Source organism: Trematomus bernacchii, unplaced genomic scaffold (genome assembly GCF_902827165.1).
Source record: "Trematomus bernacchii unplaced genomic scaffold, fTreBer1.1, whole genome shotgun sequence".
Classification (NCBI taxonomy): Eukaryota; Metazoa; Chordata; class Actinopteri; order Perciformes; family Nototheniidae; genus Trematomus; species Trematomus bernacchii.
In genome coordinates, this window is record NW_022987847.1 from 5,592 (window position 1) to 24,788 (window position 19,197).

The window sequence follows — 19,197 nt, forward strand, 5'->3', positions numbered from 1 at the left end:
TGCTGATGTTCAGGTGTATATCAGTATGTAGTGTCTCTACTTTAAAGAGTTCTCTCCTGCTGATGTTCAGGTGTATATCACGTCAGTTGCTCAACATGGAGCTTTTCTTATTTTAGATGATCAGAAGCTTAATTTAATTTTTTTGCATTAAAACTAAAACCTACTTCAAGGTTCAAGGTTCTTTATTGTCAAACTAACACAGCTACAGAGTAAATATGTCGTTGAAAATGTTAATATATCTGAAGAAGTACTTTTATCTTATCTTATGTTATTTAAATATTGATGAAGTTAGGGTGTTTGGGTCACATGACTCATTATATTGATCCCGTGGAGCCTCTTCACTAACCAACCCATCTCTTGTCCGCGAGCCTCATCAGGAGAGCCTCGTGAAGAAGAGCAGAAGAGAAGACGTCTCACTTCTCACTTCTCTTCCTTTACAGAATCCCAAAAGACACACCGAGGAGCACAGACGCATGCTGATTGGTCGACGCGAGTAAAGCGTCTCCCGATTGGCTGTTGGCCGCTCGCATCGTGAGATCCGATTGGCCGCTCGCTCTGTGTTTTCCTCTGCTCGCGATCCCTTGGAATACATTACAGCGTGAAGCGGAAAAAATGGCAGCTGTCGAGTAGAGAGTCTTCATCCGGAAGAAAGAGTGAGTGTCCTGTTTATTGTGAAGCTTAGCGAGAAGCAGGAGAGGTTAGTGTAGAGATAAAGGACCAGGTTATGTGTTTATATCTTTAATAAAGTGTCAGAAACAGCTCGAGGAGCAGCTCAGGCTAGCTCCAGGTGTTAGCCGCTATCAGTTGTCAACATTGGGCCCGTCTATCACCTGGAGCCGTGTTTCTGTTTCACTGTAGAGAGCACAGTGTATAACATGTGTATAACATGTGTATAACATATCAGCTGTTCTTAGTGTAAACAACTAGCATCACAGCTACATGTGCTGCTAACATGTGAGAGGTGACGTCACCAGGTTAGCTAACACAGAAACCTGAATTCTAGAAATATTAATACACGAGTTATAGACAGAATCTACGGAAGGGGATGAGGGCCATGCGAGACACTGATGAGGGGAACTAAAGTTAAATACAAAACCATTTCTGAGATTTCTTTGAGACTTTTTTCTAAGAATTCTGAGATAAAAAAATAAATGCAAATACATTTCTTATTTAATTTTGGGCACATCTCAACTTTTGGCCCCTTTGACAAATAACAGTTTTTTTTACCCAAAGAAGAGCATGTTTCTTCATTAAAAGCCTCAGAGTAATAACTAATGCTAACTGTGATAAAGACTTTATTTTACTGTTATTATCCATCATAACTTGACTCTTCTTCCTGTTTATAAATACACATTCATTTCAAATGTGTATTAATTATAAAACCTGTTCAGGCTCTGTCGATATATCGGTTTAAATAAGAATGAATTGTGTGTGTGTGATGTATTTCAAATATATTGTTTCTCTCCAGAGTAAATCTACAGGGAGGCTCAGCTGGTCAGGCTGGTCGTCATCATGGGGAAAACTGCTCTGAAAGGTGAGGCTTCATTATCTCTCCATTAAAACACCTGAGAGGCGCTGCTTTCACCTTTCATTACATATATTCTGGGAGGGTAATCTATACCTGGCTGTTCAGAAATGTGAGATATTCATACGTTTTGTATTTCCATGGGTTTGTGATTTCAGATCAGAGGGAGGGTAAGAAGGAGAAAGCAGGAAGAATGCTTCCTCTGACGCCTCCTGCAAATAATAAAGGTGAATATTTTATTTTCTGTCATTATCTCTCTATCAGAGAGCCCTAAGGAGCCGAGTAGTGAGGCTGAAACGTTGGCTCTTAAGGAGATCAGCTGATCCACTTCCCTGGGTTTCATAGAGCCACATGTTTAAGGGTTAATTTCATCCATCTGTGTGTGAATCAGATTCCTTCAGCTGGGAGGAATACCTGAAGGAGACGTCAGCTACACCTGCCCCCCCCGCCTGCTTCAGACAGGTACTGCTCCATTTAGTAACTCATAATAGACTGATGATGAACTGATGATAGACTATGATAGCGGGGTGATAGACTGATGATAGACTGATGTGATAGACTGTGATAGGACTGGTGATAGATAGACTGATGATAGACTGATGATAGACTGATGATAGACTGATGATAGACTGGTGATAGACTGATGATAGACTGATGATAGACTGGTGATAGACTGATGATAGACTGGTGATAGACTGATGATAGATTGATGATAGACTGGTGATAGACTGATGATAGACTGATGATAGACTGATAGACTGATGATAGACTGGTGATAGACTGATGATAGACTGATGATAGACTGATGATAGACTGATGATAGACTGATGATAGACTGGTGATAGACTGATGATAGACTGATGATAGACTGGTGATAGACTGATGATAGACTGGTGATAGACTGATGATAGACTGATGATAGACTGATGATAGACTGGTGATAGACTGATGATAGACTGATGATAGACTGATAGACTGATGATAGACTGGTGATAGACTGATGATAGACTGATAGACTGATGATAGACTGGTGATAGACTGATGATAGACTGGTGATAGACTGGTGATAGACTGATGATAGACTGGTGATAGACTGGTGATAGACTGGTGATAGACTGATAGACTGATGATAGACTGATAGACTGATGATAGACTGATGATAGACTGGTGATAGACTGATAGACTGATGATAGACTGATGATAGACTGATGATAGACTGATGATAGACTGGTGATAGACTGGTGATAGACTGATGATAGACTGGTGATAGACTGGTGATAGACTGATAGACTGGTGATAGACTGGTGATAGACTGATAGACTGGTGATAGACTGGTGATAGACTGGTGATAGACTGATGATAGACTGATGATAGATTGATGATAGACTGATGATAGATTGGTGATAGACTGGTGATAGACTGGTGATAGACTGGTGATAGACTGGTGATAGACTGATGATAGACTGATGATAGATTGATGATAGATTGATGATAGACTGATGATAGACTGGTGATAGACTGGTGATAGACTGGTGATAGACTGATGATAGACTGGTGATAGACTGATGATAGACTGGTGATAGACTGATGACAGATTGATGATAGATTGATGATAGACTGATGATAGACTGATGATAGATTGATGATAGACTGGTGATAGACTGATGATAGACTGGTGATAGACTGATGATAGACTGATGATAGATTGATGATAGACTGATGATAGACTGGTGATAGACTGATGATAGACTGGTGATAGACTGATGATAGACTGATGATAGACTGATGATAGACTGATGATAGATTGATGATAGACTGATAGACTGATGATAGATTGATGATAGACTGATGATAGACTGATGATAGATTGGTGATAGACTGGTGATAGACTGATGATAGACTGGTGATAGACTGGTGATAGACTGGTGATAGACTGATGATAGATTGGTGATAGACTGGTGATAGACTGGTGATAGACTGATGATAGACTGGTGATAGACTGATGATAGACTGGTGATAGACTGATGATAGACTGGTGATAGACTGGTGATAGACTGGTGATAGACTGATGATAGACTGATGATAGATTGATGATAGACTGGTGATAGACTGGTGATAGATTGATGATAGACTGATAGACTGATGATAGACTGATGATAGACTGATAGATTGATGATAGACTGATGATAGACTGATGATAGACTGGTGATAGACTGATGATAGACTGATGATAGACTGATAGACTGATGATAGATGATAGACTGGTGATAGACTGATGATAGACTGGTGATAGACTGATGATAGACTGGTGATAGACTGGTGATAGACTGATAGACTGATGATAGACTGGTGATAGACTGGTGATAGACTGATAGACTGATGATAGACTGGTGATAGACTGGTGATAGACTGATAGACTGATGATAGACTGATGATAGACTGGTGATACTGATGATAGATTGGTGATAGACTGATGATAGACTGGTGATAGACTGGTGATAGACTGATGATAGACTGATGATAGATTGGTGATAGACTGATGATAGACTGATGATAGATTGGTGATAGACTGATGATAGACTGATATAGACTGATAGACTGATAGACTGATGATATGACTGATGATAGGACTGATAGACTGATAGACTGATGATAGACTGATAGACTGATGATAGACTGATGATAGACTGATAGACTGATGATAGACTGATAGACTGATAGATTGATGATAGACTGATGATAGATTGATGATAGACTGATGATAGACTGATAGATTGGTGATAGACTGATGATAGACTGATGATAGACTGATAGACTGATGATAGACTGATAGACTGATAGACTGATGATAGATTGATGATAGACTGATGATAGACTGATGATAGACTGATAGACTGATAGACTGATGATAGATTGGTGATAGACTGATGATAGACTGATAGACTGATGATAGACTGATAGACTGATAGACTGATGATAGATTGATGATAGACTGATGATAGACTGATGATAGACTGATAGACTGATAGACTGATGATAGACTGATAGATTGATGATAGACTGATGATAGACTGATGATAGACTGATAGACTGATAGACTGATGATAGATTGATGATAGACTGATGATAGACTGGTGATAGACTGATGATAGACTGGTGATAGACTGGTGATAGACTGGTGATAGACTGATGATAGACTGATGATAGATTGATGATAGACTGGTGATAGACTGGTGATAGATTGATGATAGACTGATAGACTGATGATAGACTGATGATAGACTGATAGATTGATGATAGACTGATGATAGACTGATGATAGACTGGTGATAGACTGATGATAGACTGATGATAGACTGATAGACTGATGATAGACTGATGATAGACTGGTGATAGACTGATGATAGACTGGTGATAGACTGATGATAGACTGGTGATAGACTGGTGATAGACTGATAGACTGATGATAGACTGGTGATAGACTGGTGATAGACTGATAGACTGATGATAGACTGGTGATAGACTGGTGATAGACTGATAGACTGATGATAGACTGATGATAGACTGGTGATAGACTGATGATAGATTGGTGATAGACTGATGATAGACTGGTGATAGACTGGTGATAGACTGATGATAGACTGATGATAGATTGGTGATAGACTGATGATAGACTGATGATAGATTGGTGATAGACTGATGATAGACTGATGATAGACTGATAGACTGATAGACTGATGATAGACTGATGATAGACTGATAGACTGATAGACTGATGATAGACTGATAGACTGATGATAGACTGATGATAGACTGATAGACTGATGATAGACTGATAGACTGATAGATTGATGATAGACTGATGATAGATTGATGATAGACTGATGATAGACTGATAGATTGGTGATAGACTGATGATAGACTGATGATAGACTGATAGACTGATGATAGACTGATAGACTGATAGACTGATGATAGATTGATGATAGACTGATGATAGACTGATGATAGACTGATAGACTGATAGACTGATGATAGATTGGTGATAGACTGATGATAGACTGATAGACTGATGATAGACTGATAGACTGATAGACTGATGATAGATTGATGATAGACTGATGATAGACTGATGATAGACTGATAGACTGATAGACTGATGATAGACTGATAGATTGATGATAGACTGATGATAGACTGATGATAGACTGATAGACTGATAGACTGATGATAGATTGATGATAGACTGATGATAGACTGATAGATTGGTGATAGACTGTGATCGACTGATGATAGACTGGTGATAGACTGATGATAGACTGATGATAGACTGATAGACTGATGATAGACTGATGATAGATTGATGATAGACTGATGATAGACTGATGATAGACTGATAGATTGGTGATAGACTGATGATAGACTGATTAAGACTGATAGCTGATAGATGGTAGACGATGATAGACTGATAGATTGGTGATAGACTGATGATAGACTGATAGATTGGTGATAGATTGGTGATAGACTGATAGATTGGTGATAGACTGATAGATTGGTGATAGACTGATGATAGACTGGTGATAGACTGATAGACTGATAGACTGATGATAGATTGGTGATAGACTGATGATAGACTGATGATAGATTGGTGATAGACTGATGATAGACTGATGATAGACTGATGATAGATTGGTGATAGACTGATGATAGACTGATGATAGACTGATAGACTGATGATAGATTGATGATAGACTGGTGATAGACTGATAGACTGATGATAGACTGATAGACTGATGATAGACTGATGATAGACTGATAGACTGATGATAGACTGATAGACTGATAGACTGATGATAGATTGATGATAGACTGATGATAGACTGATGATAGACTGATAGATTGGTGATAGACTGATGATAGACTGATGATAGACTGATAGACTGATAGATTGGTGATAGACTGATGATAGACTGATAGATTGGTGATAGATTGGTGATAGACTGATGATAGACTGGTGATAGACTGATAGACTGATAGACTGATGATAGATTGGTGATAGACTGATGATAGACTGATGATAGATTGGTGATAGACTGATGATAGACTGATGATAGATTGGTGATAGACTGATGATAGACTGATAGACTGATGATAGACTGGTGATAGACTGGTGATAGACTGATGATAGACTGGTGATAGACTGGTGATAGACTGATGATAGACTGATGATAGACTGATAGACTGATAGACTGATGATAGACTGATGATAGACTGGTGATAGACTGATGATAGACTGATGATAGACTGGTGATAGACTGGTGATAGACTGATGATAGACTGATGATAGACTGATGATAGACTGATAGACTGATAGACTGATGATAGATTGGTGATAGACTGATAGATTGGTGATAGACTGATAGATTGGTGATAGACTGATGATAGACTGGTGATAGACTGATAGATTGGTGATAGACTGATGATAGACTGATGATAGACTGATAGACTGATGATAGACTGATAGACTGATAGACTGATGATAGATTGATGATAGACTGATGATAGACTGATGATAGACTGATAGACTGATGATAGACTGATAGACTGATAGACTGATGATAGATTGATGATAGACTGGTGATAGACTGATGATAGACTGATAGACTGATGATAGACTGATAGACTGATAGACTGATGATAGATTGATGATAGACTGATGATAGACTGATGATAGACTGATAGACTGATAGACTGATGATAGACTGATAGATTGATGATAGACTGATGATAGACTGATGATAGACTGATAGACTGATGATAGATTGATGATAGACTGATGATAGACTGATAGATTGGTGATAGACTGATGATAGACTGATGATAGACTGGTGATAGACTGATGATAGACTGATGATAGACTGATAGACTGATAGACTGATGATAGATTGATGATAGACTGATGATAGACTGATGATAGACTGATAGATTGGTGATAGACTGATGATAGACTGATGATAGACTGATAGACTGATAGATTGGTGATAGACTGATGATAGACTGATAGATTGGTGATAGATTGGTGATAGACTGATAGATTGGTGATAGACTGATAGATTGGTGATAGACTGATGATAGACTGGTGATAGACTGATAGACTGATAGACTGATGATAGATTGGTGATAGACTGATGATAGACTGATGATAGACTGGTGATAGACTGATGATAGACTGATGATAGACTGATGATAGATTGGTGATAGACTGATGATAGACTGATGATAGACTGATAGACTGATGATAGATTGATGATAGACTGGTGATAGACTGATAGACTGATAGACTGATGATAGACTGATAGACTGATAGACTGATGATAGACTGATGATAGACTGATAGACTGATGATAGACTGATAGACTGATAGACTGATGATAGATTGATGATAGACTGATGATAGACTGATGATAGACTGATAGATTGGTGATAGACTGATGATAGACTGATAGACTGGTGATAGACTGATAGACTGATGATAGACTGATGATAGACTGATAGACTGATAGACTGATGATAGATTGATGATAGACTGATGATAGACTGATGATAGATTGGTGATAGACTGATGATAGACTGATGATAGACTGATAGATTGGTGATAGACTGATGATAGATTGATGATAGACTGATGATAGACTGATGATAGACTGATAGATTGGTGATAGACTGATGATAGACTGATGATAGACTGATAGACTGATAGATTGGTGATAGACTGATGATAGACTGATAGATTGGTGATAGATTGGTGATAGACTGATGATAGACTGGTGATAGACTGATAGACTGATAGACTGATGATAGATTGGTGATAGACTGATGATAGACTGATGATAGATTGGTGATAGACTGATGATAGACTGATGATAGATTGGTGATAGACTGATGATAGACTGATAGACTGATGATAGACTGGTGATAGACTGGTGATAGACTGATGATAGACTGGTGATAGACTGGTGATAGACTGATGATAGACTGATGATAGACTGATAGACTGATAGACTGATGATAGACTGATGATAGACTGGTGATAGACTGATGATAGACTGATGATAGACTGGTGATAGACTGATGATAGACTGATGATAGACTGGTGATAGACTGGTGATAGACTGATGATAGACTGATGATAGACTGATGATAGACTGATAGACTGATGATAGATTGGTGATAGACTGATAGATTGGTGATAGACTGATAGATTGGTGATAGACTGATGATAGACTGGTGATAGACTGATAGACTGATGATAGATTGGTGATAGACTGATAGATTGGTGATAGACTGATAGATTGGTGATAGACTGATGATAACCTGATGATAAACAGTGATATTTTCCGCTGTGTCTTCAGGCCAGGGTCCCCCCCTCTAATGACTTTAAGACGGGGATGAAACTTGAGGCTCGGGACCCCCGAAACTCAACGTCTGTCTGCATCGCCACGGTGATGGGTCTGACGGGGGTCCGGCTGCGACTCCGACTCGACGGCAGCGACAACTCCAACGACTTCTGGAGACTGGTGGACTCGTCCGACATCCAGCCAATCGGAAGCTGCGAGAAGAACGGGGACATGCTGCAGCCCCCCCTGGGTATTATTATTATTATTATATAGAGACATGCTGCAGCCCCCCCTGGGTATTATTATTATTATTATATAGAGACATGCTGCAGCCCCCCCTGGGTATTATTATTATTATTATATAGAGACATGCTGCAGCCCCCCCTGGGTATTATTATTATTATTATTATTATATAGAGACATGCTGCAGCCCCCCCTGGGTATTATTATTATTATATAGAGACATGCTGCAGCCCCCCCTGGGTATTATTATTATTATTATTATTATTATATAGAGACATGCTGCAGCCCCCCCTGTGTATTATTATTATATAGAGACATGCTGCAGCCCCCCCTGGGTATTATTATTATTATTATTATATAGAGACATGCTGCAGCCCCCCCCTGGGTATTATTATTATTATTATTATTATATAGAGACATGCTGCAGCCCCCCCTGGGTATTATTATTATTATATAGAGACATGCTGCAGCCCCCCCTGGGTATTATTATTATTATATAGAGACATGCTGCAGCCCCCCCTGGGTATTATTATTATTATTATTATTATATAGAGACATGCTGCAGCCCCCCCTGGGTATTATTATTATTATTATATAGAGACATGCTGCAGCCCCCCCTGGGTATTATTATTATTATTATTATTATATAGAGACATGCTGCAGCCCCCCCTGGGTATTATTATTATTATTATATAGAGACATGCTGCAGCCCCCCCTGGGTATTATTATTATTATATAGAGACATGCTGCAGCCCCCCTGGGTATTATTATTATTATTATATAGAGACATGCTGCAGCCCCCCCCTGGGTATTATTATTATTATTATATAGAGACATGCTGCAGCCCCCCCTGGGTATTATTATTATTATTATATAGAGACATGCTGCAGCCCCCCCTGGGTATTATTATTATTATATAGAGACATGCTGCAGCCCCCCCTGGGTATTATTATTATTATATAGAGACATGCTGCAGCCCCCCCTGGGTATTATTATTATTATATAGAGACATGCTGCAGCCCCCCCTGGGTATTATTATTATTATATAGAGACATGCTGCAGCCCCCCCCTGGGTATTATTATTATTATATAGAGACATGCTGCAGCCCCCCCTGGGTATTATTTTTATTATATTTATTATAGAGACATGCTGCAGCCCCCCTGGGTATTATTATTATTATATAGAGACATGCTGCAGCCCCCCCCTGGGTATTATTATTATTATATAGAGACATGCTGCAGCCCCCCCTGGGTATTATTATTATTATTATTATATAGAGACATGCTGCAGCCCCCCCTGGGTATTATTATTATTATATAGAGACATGCTGCAGCCCCCCCCTGGGTATTATTATTATTATATAGAGACATGCTGCAGCCCCCCCCCCTGGGTATTATTATTATTATATAGAGACATGCTGCAGCCCCCCCCTGGGTATTATTATTATTTATAGGACATGCTGCAGCCCCCCCCTGGGTATTATTATTATTATTATTATTATTATTATAGAGACATGCTGCAGCCCCCCCTGGGTATTATATTATATTTATTATATAGAGACATGCTGCAGCCCCCCCCTGGGTATTATTATTATTATTATATAGAGACATGCTGCAGCCCCCCCGGGTATTATTATTATTATATAGAGACATGCTGCAGCCCCCCCTGGGTATATTATTATTATATAGAGACATGCTGCAGCCCCCCTGGGTATTATTATATTATATAATGGGGTATTATATTATATAGAGACATGCTGCAGCCCCCCTGGGTATTATTATTATTATTATATAGAGACATGCTGCAGCCCCCCCCCCTGGGTATTATTATTATTATATAGAGACATGCTGCAGCCCCCCCCTGGGTATTATTATTATTATATAGAGACATGCTGCAGCCCCCCCTGGGTATTATTATTATTATTATATAGAGACATGCTGCAGCCCCCCTGGGTATTATTATTATTATTATTATTATTATTATTATTATATAGAGACATGCTGCAGCCCCCCCCCTGGGTATTATTATTATTATATAGAGACATGCTGCAGCCCCCCCCTGGGTATTATTATTATTATATAGAGACATGCTGCAGCCCCCCCCTGGGTATTATTATTATTATATAGAGACATGCTGCAGCCCCCCCTGGGTAACTGTTTATTATTATTATTATAAATGTAGTAATGCTCTCTCAGGGCTGTTGTTGGACACACTGAGTATTATGTAATATATTATTGTGTTAACCCTCTCAGGCTTCCGGATGAACGCGTCCTCCTGGCCCATGTTTCTGCTCCGCACTCTGAACGGAGCGGAGATGGCTCCGGCCACCGCCTTCAAAAAGGTTCCTTTAATAAACATTTAAAATATGTAGGGCTGTCAGTCGATTAAAATAGTTAATCGCGATTAATCGCAAATTAATCGCACATTTTTTATCTGTTCTAAATGTACCTTAGAGGGATATCTTTCAAGTTTTTAATACTCTTATCAACATATGAGTGGACAAATATGCTTTATATGTTTGTTTATTATCATTTGAACAATGACAAATATTCTCATGAATATTAAACACAACAACCTGAACATTACAAATATTCGCCTCAATTCAACCTGGAACCTCTCTCATACAATAATACTGTGTGTGTGTGTGTGTGTGTGTGTGTGTGTGTGTGTGTGTGTGTGTGTGTGTGTGTGTGTGTGTGTGTGTGTGTGTGTGTGTGTGTGTGTGTGTGGTGTGTGTGTGTGTGTGTGTGTGTGTGTGTGTGTGTGTGTGTGTGTGTGTGTGTGTGTGTGTGTGTGTGTGTGTGTGTGTGTGTGTGTGTGTGTGTGTGTGTGTGTGGTGTGTGTGTGTGTGTGTGTGTGTGTGTGTGTGTGTGTGTGTGTGTGTGTGTGTGTGGAGACACTGTGATGGATCGTTGAGCTATGTGCAGCTCAAGGCATATATGCTTGAATGGGAGCTGCCTGGACGCTGCAATCATGTTGCGCGTACTATCCGTGCTGAGTGAGCTGACTTTTCGTACAATGTCCCACTGTCTGGCTACCTGCATAAAGTCAAGTGCTCGGCGCAGTTGTCGGCGAAATGTCATTGAAACAGCTCCTTATATCCGTTAGCGCAGCTAGCTAGCACCAGATGCTAACAACAACAACACGTAAGGTGTGCCTCGCTCGCGCGAGTCGCGCCACACATACACACACACACACCCTCCCGGTCCTCCCGATGGCCAGTCCGGGCCTGCCGGTGAGCGTGGAAGTGTGGTCTGCCACAAGCGGGCGGCAGGAGCGAGGCTGTCAGCATCAGCTTGTCGATGGTATTCACTCGATGCGCTCTGAAACTACGGGGCGGCCAAGGACAAAAAATACACATGCGTTAATCGCGTTAAAATAATTAGCGGCGTTAATTTTTTTTTGCGTTAACGCGTTATTAACGCGTTAACTTGACAGCCCTAAAAATATGATGAGATATGATATGAGAAGCGCTGTTCCAATGAGGGTCTCCCTGTGTCCAGGAGCCCCCGCGGCCCCCCCAGAACCTGTTCAGACCTGGCATGAAGCTGGAGGCCGTGGACAAGAAGAACCCCTACCTAATCTGCCCGGCAACCGTGGGCGAGGTGAAGGGAGACGAGGTGTTCGTGATGTTCGATGGCTGGAGAGGAGCCTTCGACTACTGGTGCCTCTACGAGTCCAGAGACATGTTCCCAGTGGGCTGGTGTTCCCTCACTACACACAGCCTGCAGGCACCAGGGAACAGTGGTGAGGACACACACACACACACACACACACACACACACACACACACACACACACACCCTCAGTAATATATAAATACCTTATCGGTGCAATAGAGCAGTTAGTGTGTGTTGTGTGTGTGTGTGTGTGTTGTGTGTGTGTGTGTGTGTGTGTGTGTGTGTGTGTGTGTGTTGTGTGTGTGTTGTGTGTGTGTGTGTGTGTGTGTGTGTGTGTGTGTGTGTGTGTGTGTGTGTGTGTGTGTGTTGTGTGTGTGTGTGTGTGTGTGTGTGTGTGTGTGTGTGTGTGTGTGTGTGTGTGTGTGTGTGTTATTCCTCTGAAACACGTGAGGCTGGTTCTGTTCAGAGTTATAATATATATATATATTATATTAGGTATATTAGGTATATTATATTAGGTATATTATATTAGGTATATTAAATTAGATATATTATATTAGGTATATTAAATTAGATATATTATATTAGTTATATTATGGTACATCTATCTGTTGCAGGACTGACCTCAGTTCAGTTCTTCAGGTTTCTAACCTCTCCCTTTGTGGTTCTGGTCCCACAGTCTCCCTCCAGAAGCCCCCCCCCCCCCCCCCCTGCCTCCCCCCCATGTAAGCCCAGCAGGAGGTCCCTGCAGCCCCCCCACCGGCTGACCCCCCCCCATGCCCCCCCTGCCCGTCAGGAAGGGAGTCCGAGGCCGCCGGCCCAAGAGCGAGACCCTGGCCCTGCTGAGGGGTCTGGCTGAGGCCAAAGCCCTGAACACAGCTGGAGACCAGGACCTGATTCCAGACCTGATCCCAGACCTGGAGACCAGACTGCCCAAGAAGAGGGGCCCCAAACCAGGGAGCAAGGTGAGACCTGAGATCTGGTCCTAGACCTGAGACCTGATCAGAGACTCAGAGAACTGATCAGAGACCTGAGCCCTGATCCTAGACCTGAGACCTGATCAGAGACCTGAGACCTGATCCTAGACCTATGACCTGAGACCTGATCCTAGACCTAAGACCTGAGACCTGATCCTAGACCTGACCCTAGACCTGAGACCTGATCCTAGACCTGAGACCTGAGACCTGATCCTAGACCTGACCCTAGACCTGAGACCTGATCCTAGACCTGAGACCTGACCCTAGACCTGATCCGAGACTCTGGAGACTCACCTAGGTTGCAGTGGAATAGTCCAAAAATCATCTCCTCTCGTCTCCCCCTCTCCTCTGTGTGAAACGTCACGGGTTGAGAGACGACTCGCTGACACACGACTGGTGTTAGGGTTCACCCTCGCACGAGTCTTACGGCCGCATCATTGGTGTTTACTCACGTCACTCAAACCAGACGCACTGAAGGAGGCGGGGCTTATCTCCATGTAGAAAACAACAACAACATAAACATATTTTGTTGTGACTTCATTGTAATAGTGTGTGCTGATGAGTGTGTGTGCTGATGAGTGTGTGTGCTGATGAGTGTGTGCTGATGAGTGTGTGTGCTGATGAGTGTGTGTGCTGATGAGTGTGTGTGCTGATGAGTGTGTGCTGATGAGTGTGTGCTGATGAGTGTGTGTGCTGATGAGTGTGTGTGCTGATGAGTATGTGCTGATGAGTGTGTGTGCTGATGAGTGTGTGTGTGCTGATGAGTGTGTGTGCTGATGAGTGTGTGTGCTGATGAGTGTGTGTGCTGATGAGTGTGTGTGCTGATAGTGTGTGCTGATGAGTGTGTGTGCTGATGAGTGTGTGTGCTGATGAGTATGTGCTGATGAGTGTGTGTGCTGATGAGAGTGTGTGCTGATGAGAGTGTGTGCTGATGAGAGTGTGTGCTGATGAGTGTGTGCTGATGAGTGTGTGTGCTGATGAGTGTGTGTGCTGATGAGTGTGTGCTGATGAGTGTGTGTGCTGATGAGTATGTGCTGATGAGTGTGTGTACTGATGAGTGTGTGTGCTGATGAGTGTGTGCTGATGAGTGTGTGTGCTGATGAGTGTGTGTGCTGATGAGTGTGTGCTGATGAGTGTGTGTGCTGATGAGTGTGTGTGCTGATGAGTGTGTGTTTTCCAGAGGAAGTCCAAGATGCTGCAGAGCCCCCCCCAGCTGCAGAGCAGTCAGGTCCCTCAGGACGGCCCCCCCAGCCTCACCTCTGTGGTCTCGACAGGTAAACTAACCCTCCTCTGGTTATCCAATCACAGCTCTGCTCTCATTATCTCAGAACCAGGTAGATTGACACGTACGAGGAATTTGACTTGGTGTCGTGGTGCATACATCAAAGTAAAAACAAAACTATTTTAAGGAAACTATAATAACATTAAAATATATAGTATCTCATGTGTGTGTGTGTTGCAGTGTGTGTGTACGTGAATAAGAGTGGGGACTGCGGCCCCCACCTGGACAGGAAGCAGATGCAGCGTCTGCCGGATCACTTCGGCCCGGGGCCGGTGAACTCTGTGCTGCAGGAGGTGGTGCAGGCCTGCATCAGCTGCACCCCCCAGCCCAGAGTCCTGCTGAGCAGCCTGCAGAGCCAGGCCGGGGGGGGGGGGCGCTGTCAGAGGTACACACACACACACACACACAAACACACACACACACACACACACACACACACACACACACACACACTGATATCACCTGTAAACACTAACCCTTCAGAGCCAGGCCGGGGGGGGGGTGCGTCGTCAGAGGTACACACACACACACACACACACACACACTGATATCACCTGTTAATAAGATTTAAATGAACCCTGTCCTGTCTGTCTCAGTGAGGACGGACGGGGGGGTCCGGGTGGTCCGCCTGCCCTCGGCCTCTAGTGCTTCCTTCGTGCTTCGGTTCCTGGAAAACATGTGTCGACATCTTCAGTGTGACAGTCTGTTCAGCAGCCAGCCCTTCAGCCTGTACCACAGGAAGTCAGGTAACCACTGCACTATCATCAACACACACACACACACACACACACACACACACACACACACACACACACACACACACACACACACGAGTGGGGGGTCCTGATCAGCCTCAGCACAGAGTATCCTGTGTTTCTATGGAGTCAGTAGTGTTGTGTTGTGTCTCAGTGAAGCAGGAGGCTCTGGAGGCTCCCTCTCTGGCTCGGGGGGGGAAGAGGAGTCTATCTGGGGTCTCCCCCCCGTACGCTGCCCCCCTCTCCCCCAAACTGCTCCGGCCTGAAGCCCACCCCTCAGAAGGTACCACCCTATAAACAGAGAGACTATTAGAGACTATTACAGACTATTACAGACTATTACAAACTGTAAGAGACTATTAGAGACTATTAGAGACTATTACAGACTATTACAGACTATTACAAACTGTAAGAGACTATTAGAGACTATTACAGACTATTACAGACTATTAGAGACTATTACAGACTATTACAGACTATTAGAGACTATTACAAACTGTAAGAGACTATTAGAGACTATTACAGACTATTACAGACTATTACAGACTATTAGAGACTATTACAGACTATTACAGACTATTAGAGACTATTACAAACTGTAAGAGACTATTAGAGACTATTACAGACTATTACAGACTATTACAGACTATTACAAACTGTAAGAGACTATTAGAGACTATTAGAGACTATTAGAGACTATTAGAGACTATTAGAGACTATTACAGACTATTACAGACTATTACAAACTATTACAGACTATTACAAACTGTAAGAGACTATTAGAGACTATTAGAGACTATTACAGACTATTACAGACTATTACAGACTATTACAAACTGTAAGAGACTATTAGAGACTATTACAGACTATTACAGACTATTACAGACTATTAGAGACTATTAGAGACTATTACAGACTATTAGAGACTATTACAAACTGTAAGAGACTATTAGAGACTATTACAGACTATTACAGACTATTACAAACTGTAAGAGACTATTAGAGACTATTAGAGACTATTAGAGACTATTAGAGACTATTACAGACTATTACAGACTATTACAAACTATTACAGACTATTACAAACTGTAAGAGACTATTAGAGACTATTATAGACTATTAGAGACTATTACAGACTATTACAGACTATTACAGACTATTAGAGACTATTAGAGACTATTATAGACTATTATAGACTATTACAGACTATTATAGACTATTAGAGACTATTATAGACTATTACAGACTATTACAGACTATTAGAGACTATTACAGACTATTACAGACTATTAGAGACTATTATAGACTATTACAGACTATTACAGACTATTACAGACTATTAGAGACTATTAGAGACTATTACAAACTATTACAGACTATTACAGACTATTACAAACTATTATAGACTATTACAGACTATTACAGACTATTACAGACTATTAGAGACTATTACAAACTATTATAGACTATTACAGACTATTACAAACTATTATAGACTATTACAGACTATTACAAACTATTATAGACTATTACAGACTATTACAGACTATTACAGACTATTACAAACTATTATAGACTATTACAGACTATTACAGACTATTAGAGACTATTACAAACTATTATAGACTATTACAGACTATTACAAACTATTATAGACTATTACAGACTATTACAGACTATTAGAGACTATTAGAGACTATTACAAACTATTACAGACTATTACAGACTATTATAGACTATTACAGACTATTACAGACTATTAGAGACTATTAGAGACTATTATAGACTATGACAGACTATTACAGACTATTAGAGACTATTAGAGACTATTACAGACTATTACAGACTATTAGAGACTATTAGAGACTATTATAGACTATTAGAGACTATTAGAGACTATTACAAACTATTACAGACTATTAGAGACTATTAGAGACTATTATAGACTATTAGAGACTATGACAAACTATTACAAACTATTACAGACTATTAGAGACTATTAGAGACTATTATAGACTATTACAGACTATTAAAGACTATTAAAGACTATTACAAACTATTACAAACTATTACAGACTATTACAGACTATTACAGATTATTACAGACTATTAGAGACTATTAGAGACTATTAGAGACTATTATAGACTATTACAGACTTACAGACTATTACAGACTATTACAGACTATTAGAGACTATTACAAACTATTACAGACTATTAGAGACTATTAGAGACTATTATAGACTATTATAGACTATTACAGACTATTACAGACTATTACAGACTATTACAGACTATTTTATAGACTATTACAGACTATTACAGACTATTACAGACTATTACAGACTATTAGAGACTATTACAGACTATTACAGACTATTATAGACTATTAGAGACTATTACAGACTATTACAGACTATTAGAGACTATTATAGACTATTATAGACTATTACAGACTATTATAGACTATTACAGACTATTATAGACTATTACAGACTATTACAGACTATTACAGACTATTATAGACTATTATAGACTATTATAGACTATTATAGACTATTACAGACTATTATAGACTATTATAGACTATTACAGACTATTACAGACTATTACAGACTATTACAGACTATTATAGACTATTACAGACTATTACAGACTATTATAGACTATTACAGACTATTACAGACTATTAGAGACTATTACAGACTATTACAGACTATTACAGACTATTACAGACTATTATAGACTATTACAGACTATTACAGACTATTACAGACTATTAGAGACTATTAGAGACTATTATAGACTATTACAGACTATTACAGACTATTAGAGACTATTAGAGACTATTACAGACTATTACAGACTATTACAGACTATTATAGACTATTACAGACTATTAGAGACTATTACAGACTATTATAGACTATTACAGACTATTATAGACTATTATAGACTATTATAGACTATTACAGACTATTACAGACTATTACAGACTATTACAGACTATTATAGACTATTACAGACTATTATAGACTATTATAGACTATTATAGACTATTACAGACTATTACAGACTATTAGAGACTATTACAAACTATTACAGACTATTAGAGACTATTAGAGACTATTAGAGACTATTACAGACTATTACAAACTATTACAGACTATTACAGACTATTACAGACTATTATAGACTATTAGAGACTATTACAGACTATTACAAACTATTACAGACTATTACAGACTATTACAGACTATTAGAGACTATTAGAGACTATTATAGACTATTAGAGACTATTATAGACTATTACAAACTATTACAGACTATTACAGACTATTACAGACTATTATAGACTATTATAGACTATTACAAACTATTACAAACTATTACAGAC

At 40.1% G+C, this 19,197-nt stretch overlaps 1 protein-coding gene across 1 annotated transcript in view; it reads left to right on the top strand.

Moving 5' to 3' along the window:
* The first annotated feature begins 634 nt into the window (after nucleotides 1-634).
* The window catches only part of LOC117468676 (sex comb on midleg-like protein 2), a 36,949-nt gene continuing 18,386 nt past the window's right edge, over nucleotides 635-19,197 (top strand). Inside the window, exons 1-14 of the mRNA XM_034112902.1 lie at nucleotides 635-653; nucleotides 1,469-1,534; nucleotides 1,684-1,752; nucleotides 1,917-1,987; nucleotides 8,938-9,172; nucleotides 11,419-11,507; nucleotides 12,670-12,913; nucleotides 13,466-13,511; nucleotides 13,559-13,751; nucleotides 14,944-15,037; nucleotides 15,226-15,399; nucleotides 15,531-15,560; nucleotides 15,642-15,791; nucleotides 15,955-16,083. Coding sequence (XP_033968793.1) covers nucleotides 1,513-1,534; nucleotides 1,684-1,752; nucleotides 1,917-1,987; nucleotides 8,938-9,172; nucleotides 11,419-11,507; nucleotides 12,670-12,913; nucleotides 13,466-13,511; nucleotides 13,559-13,751; nucleotides 14,944-15,037; nucleotides 15,226-15,399; nucleotides 15,531-15,560; nucleotides 15,642-15,791; nucleotides 15,955-16,083 — 1,546 coding nt within the window. The 5' untranslated portion in view covers nucleotides 635-653; nucleotides 1,469-1,512. The remainder of the gene's footprint in view (nucleotides 654-1,468; nucleotides 1,535-1,683; nucleotides 1,753-1,916; nucleotides 1,988-8,937; nucleotides 9,173-11,418; nucleotides 11,508-12,669; nucleotides 12,914-13,465; nucleotides 13,512-13,558; nucleotides 13,752-14,943; nucleotides 15,038-15,225; nucleotides 15,400-15,530; nucleotides 15,561-15,641; nucleotides 15,792-15,954; nucleotides 16,084-19,197) is intronic.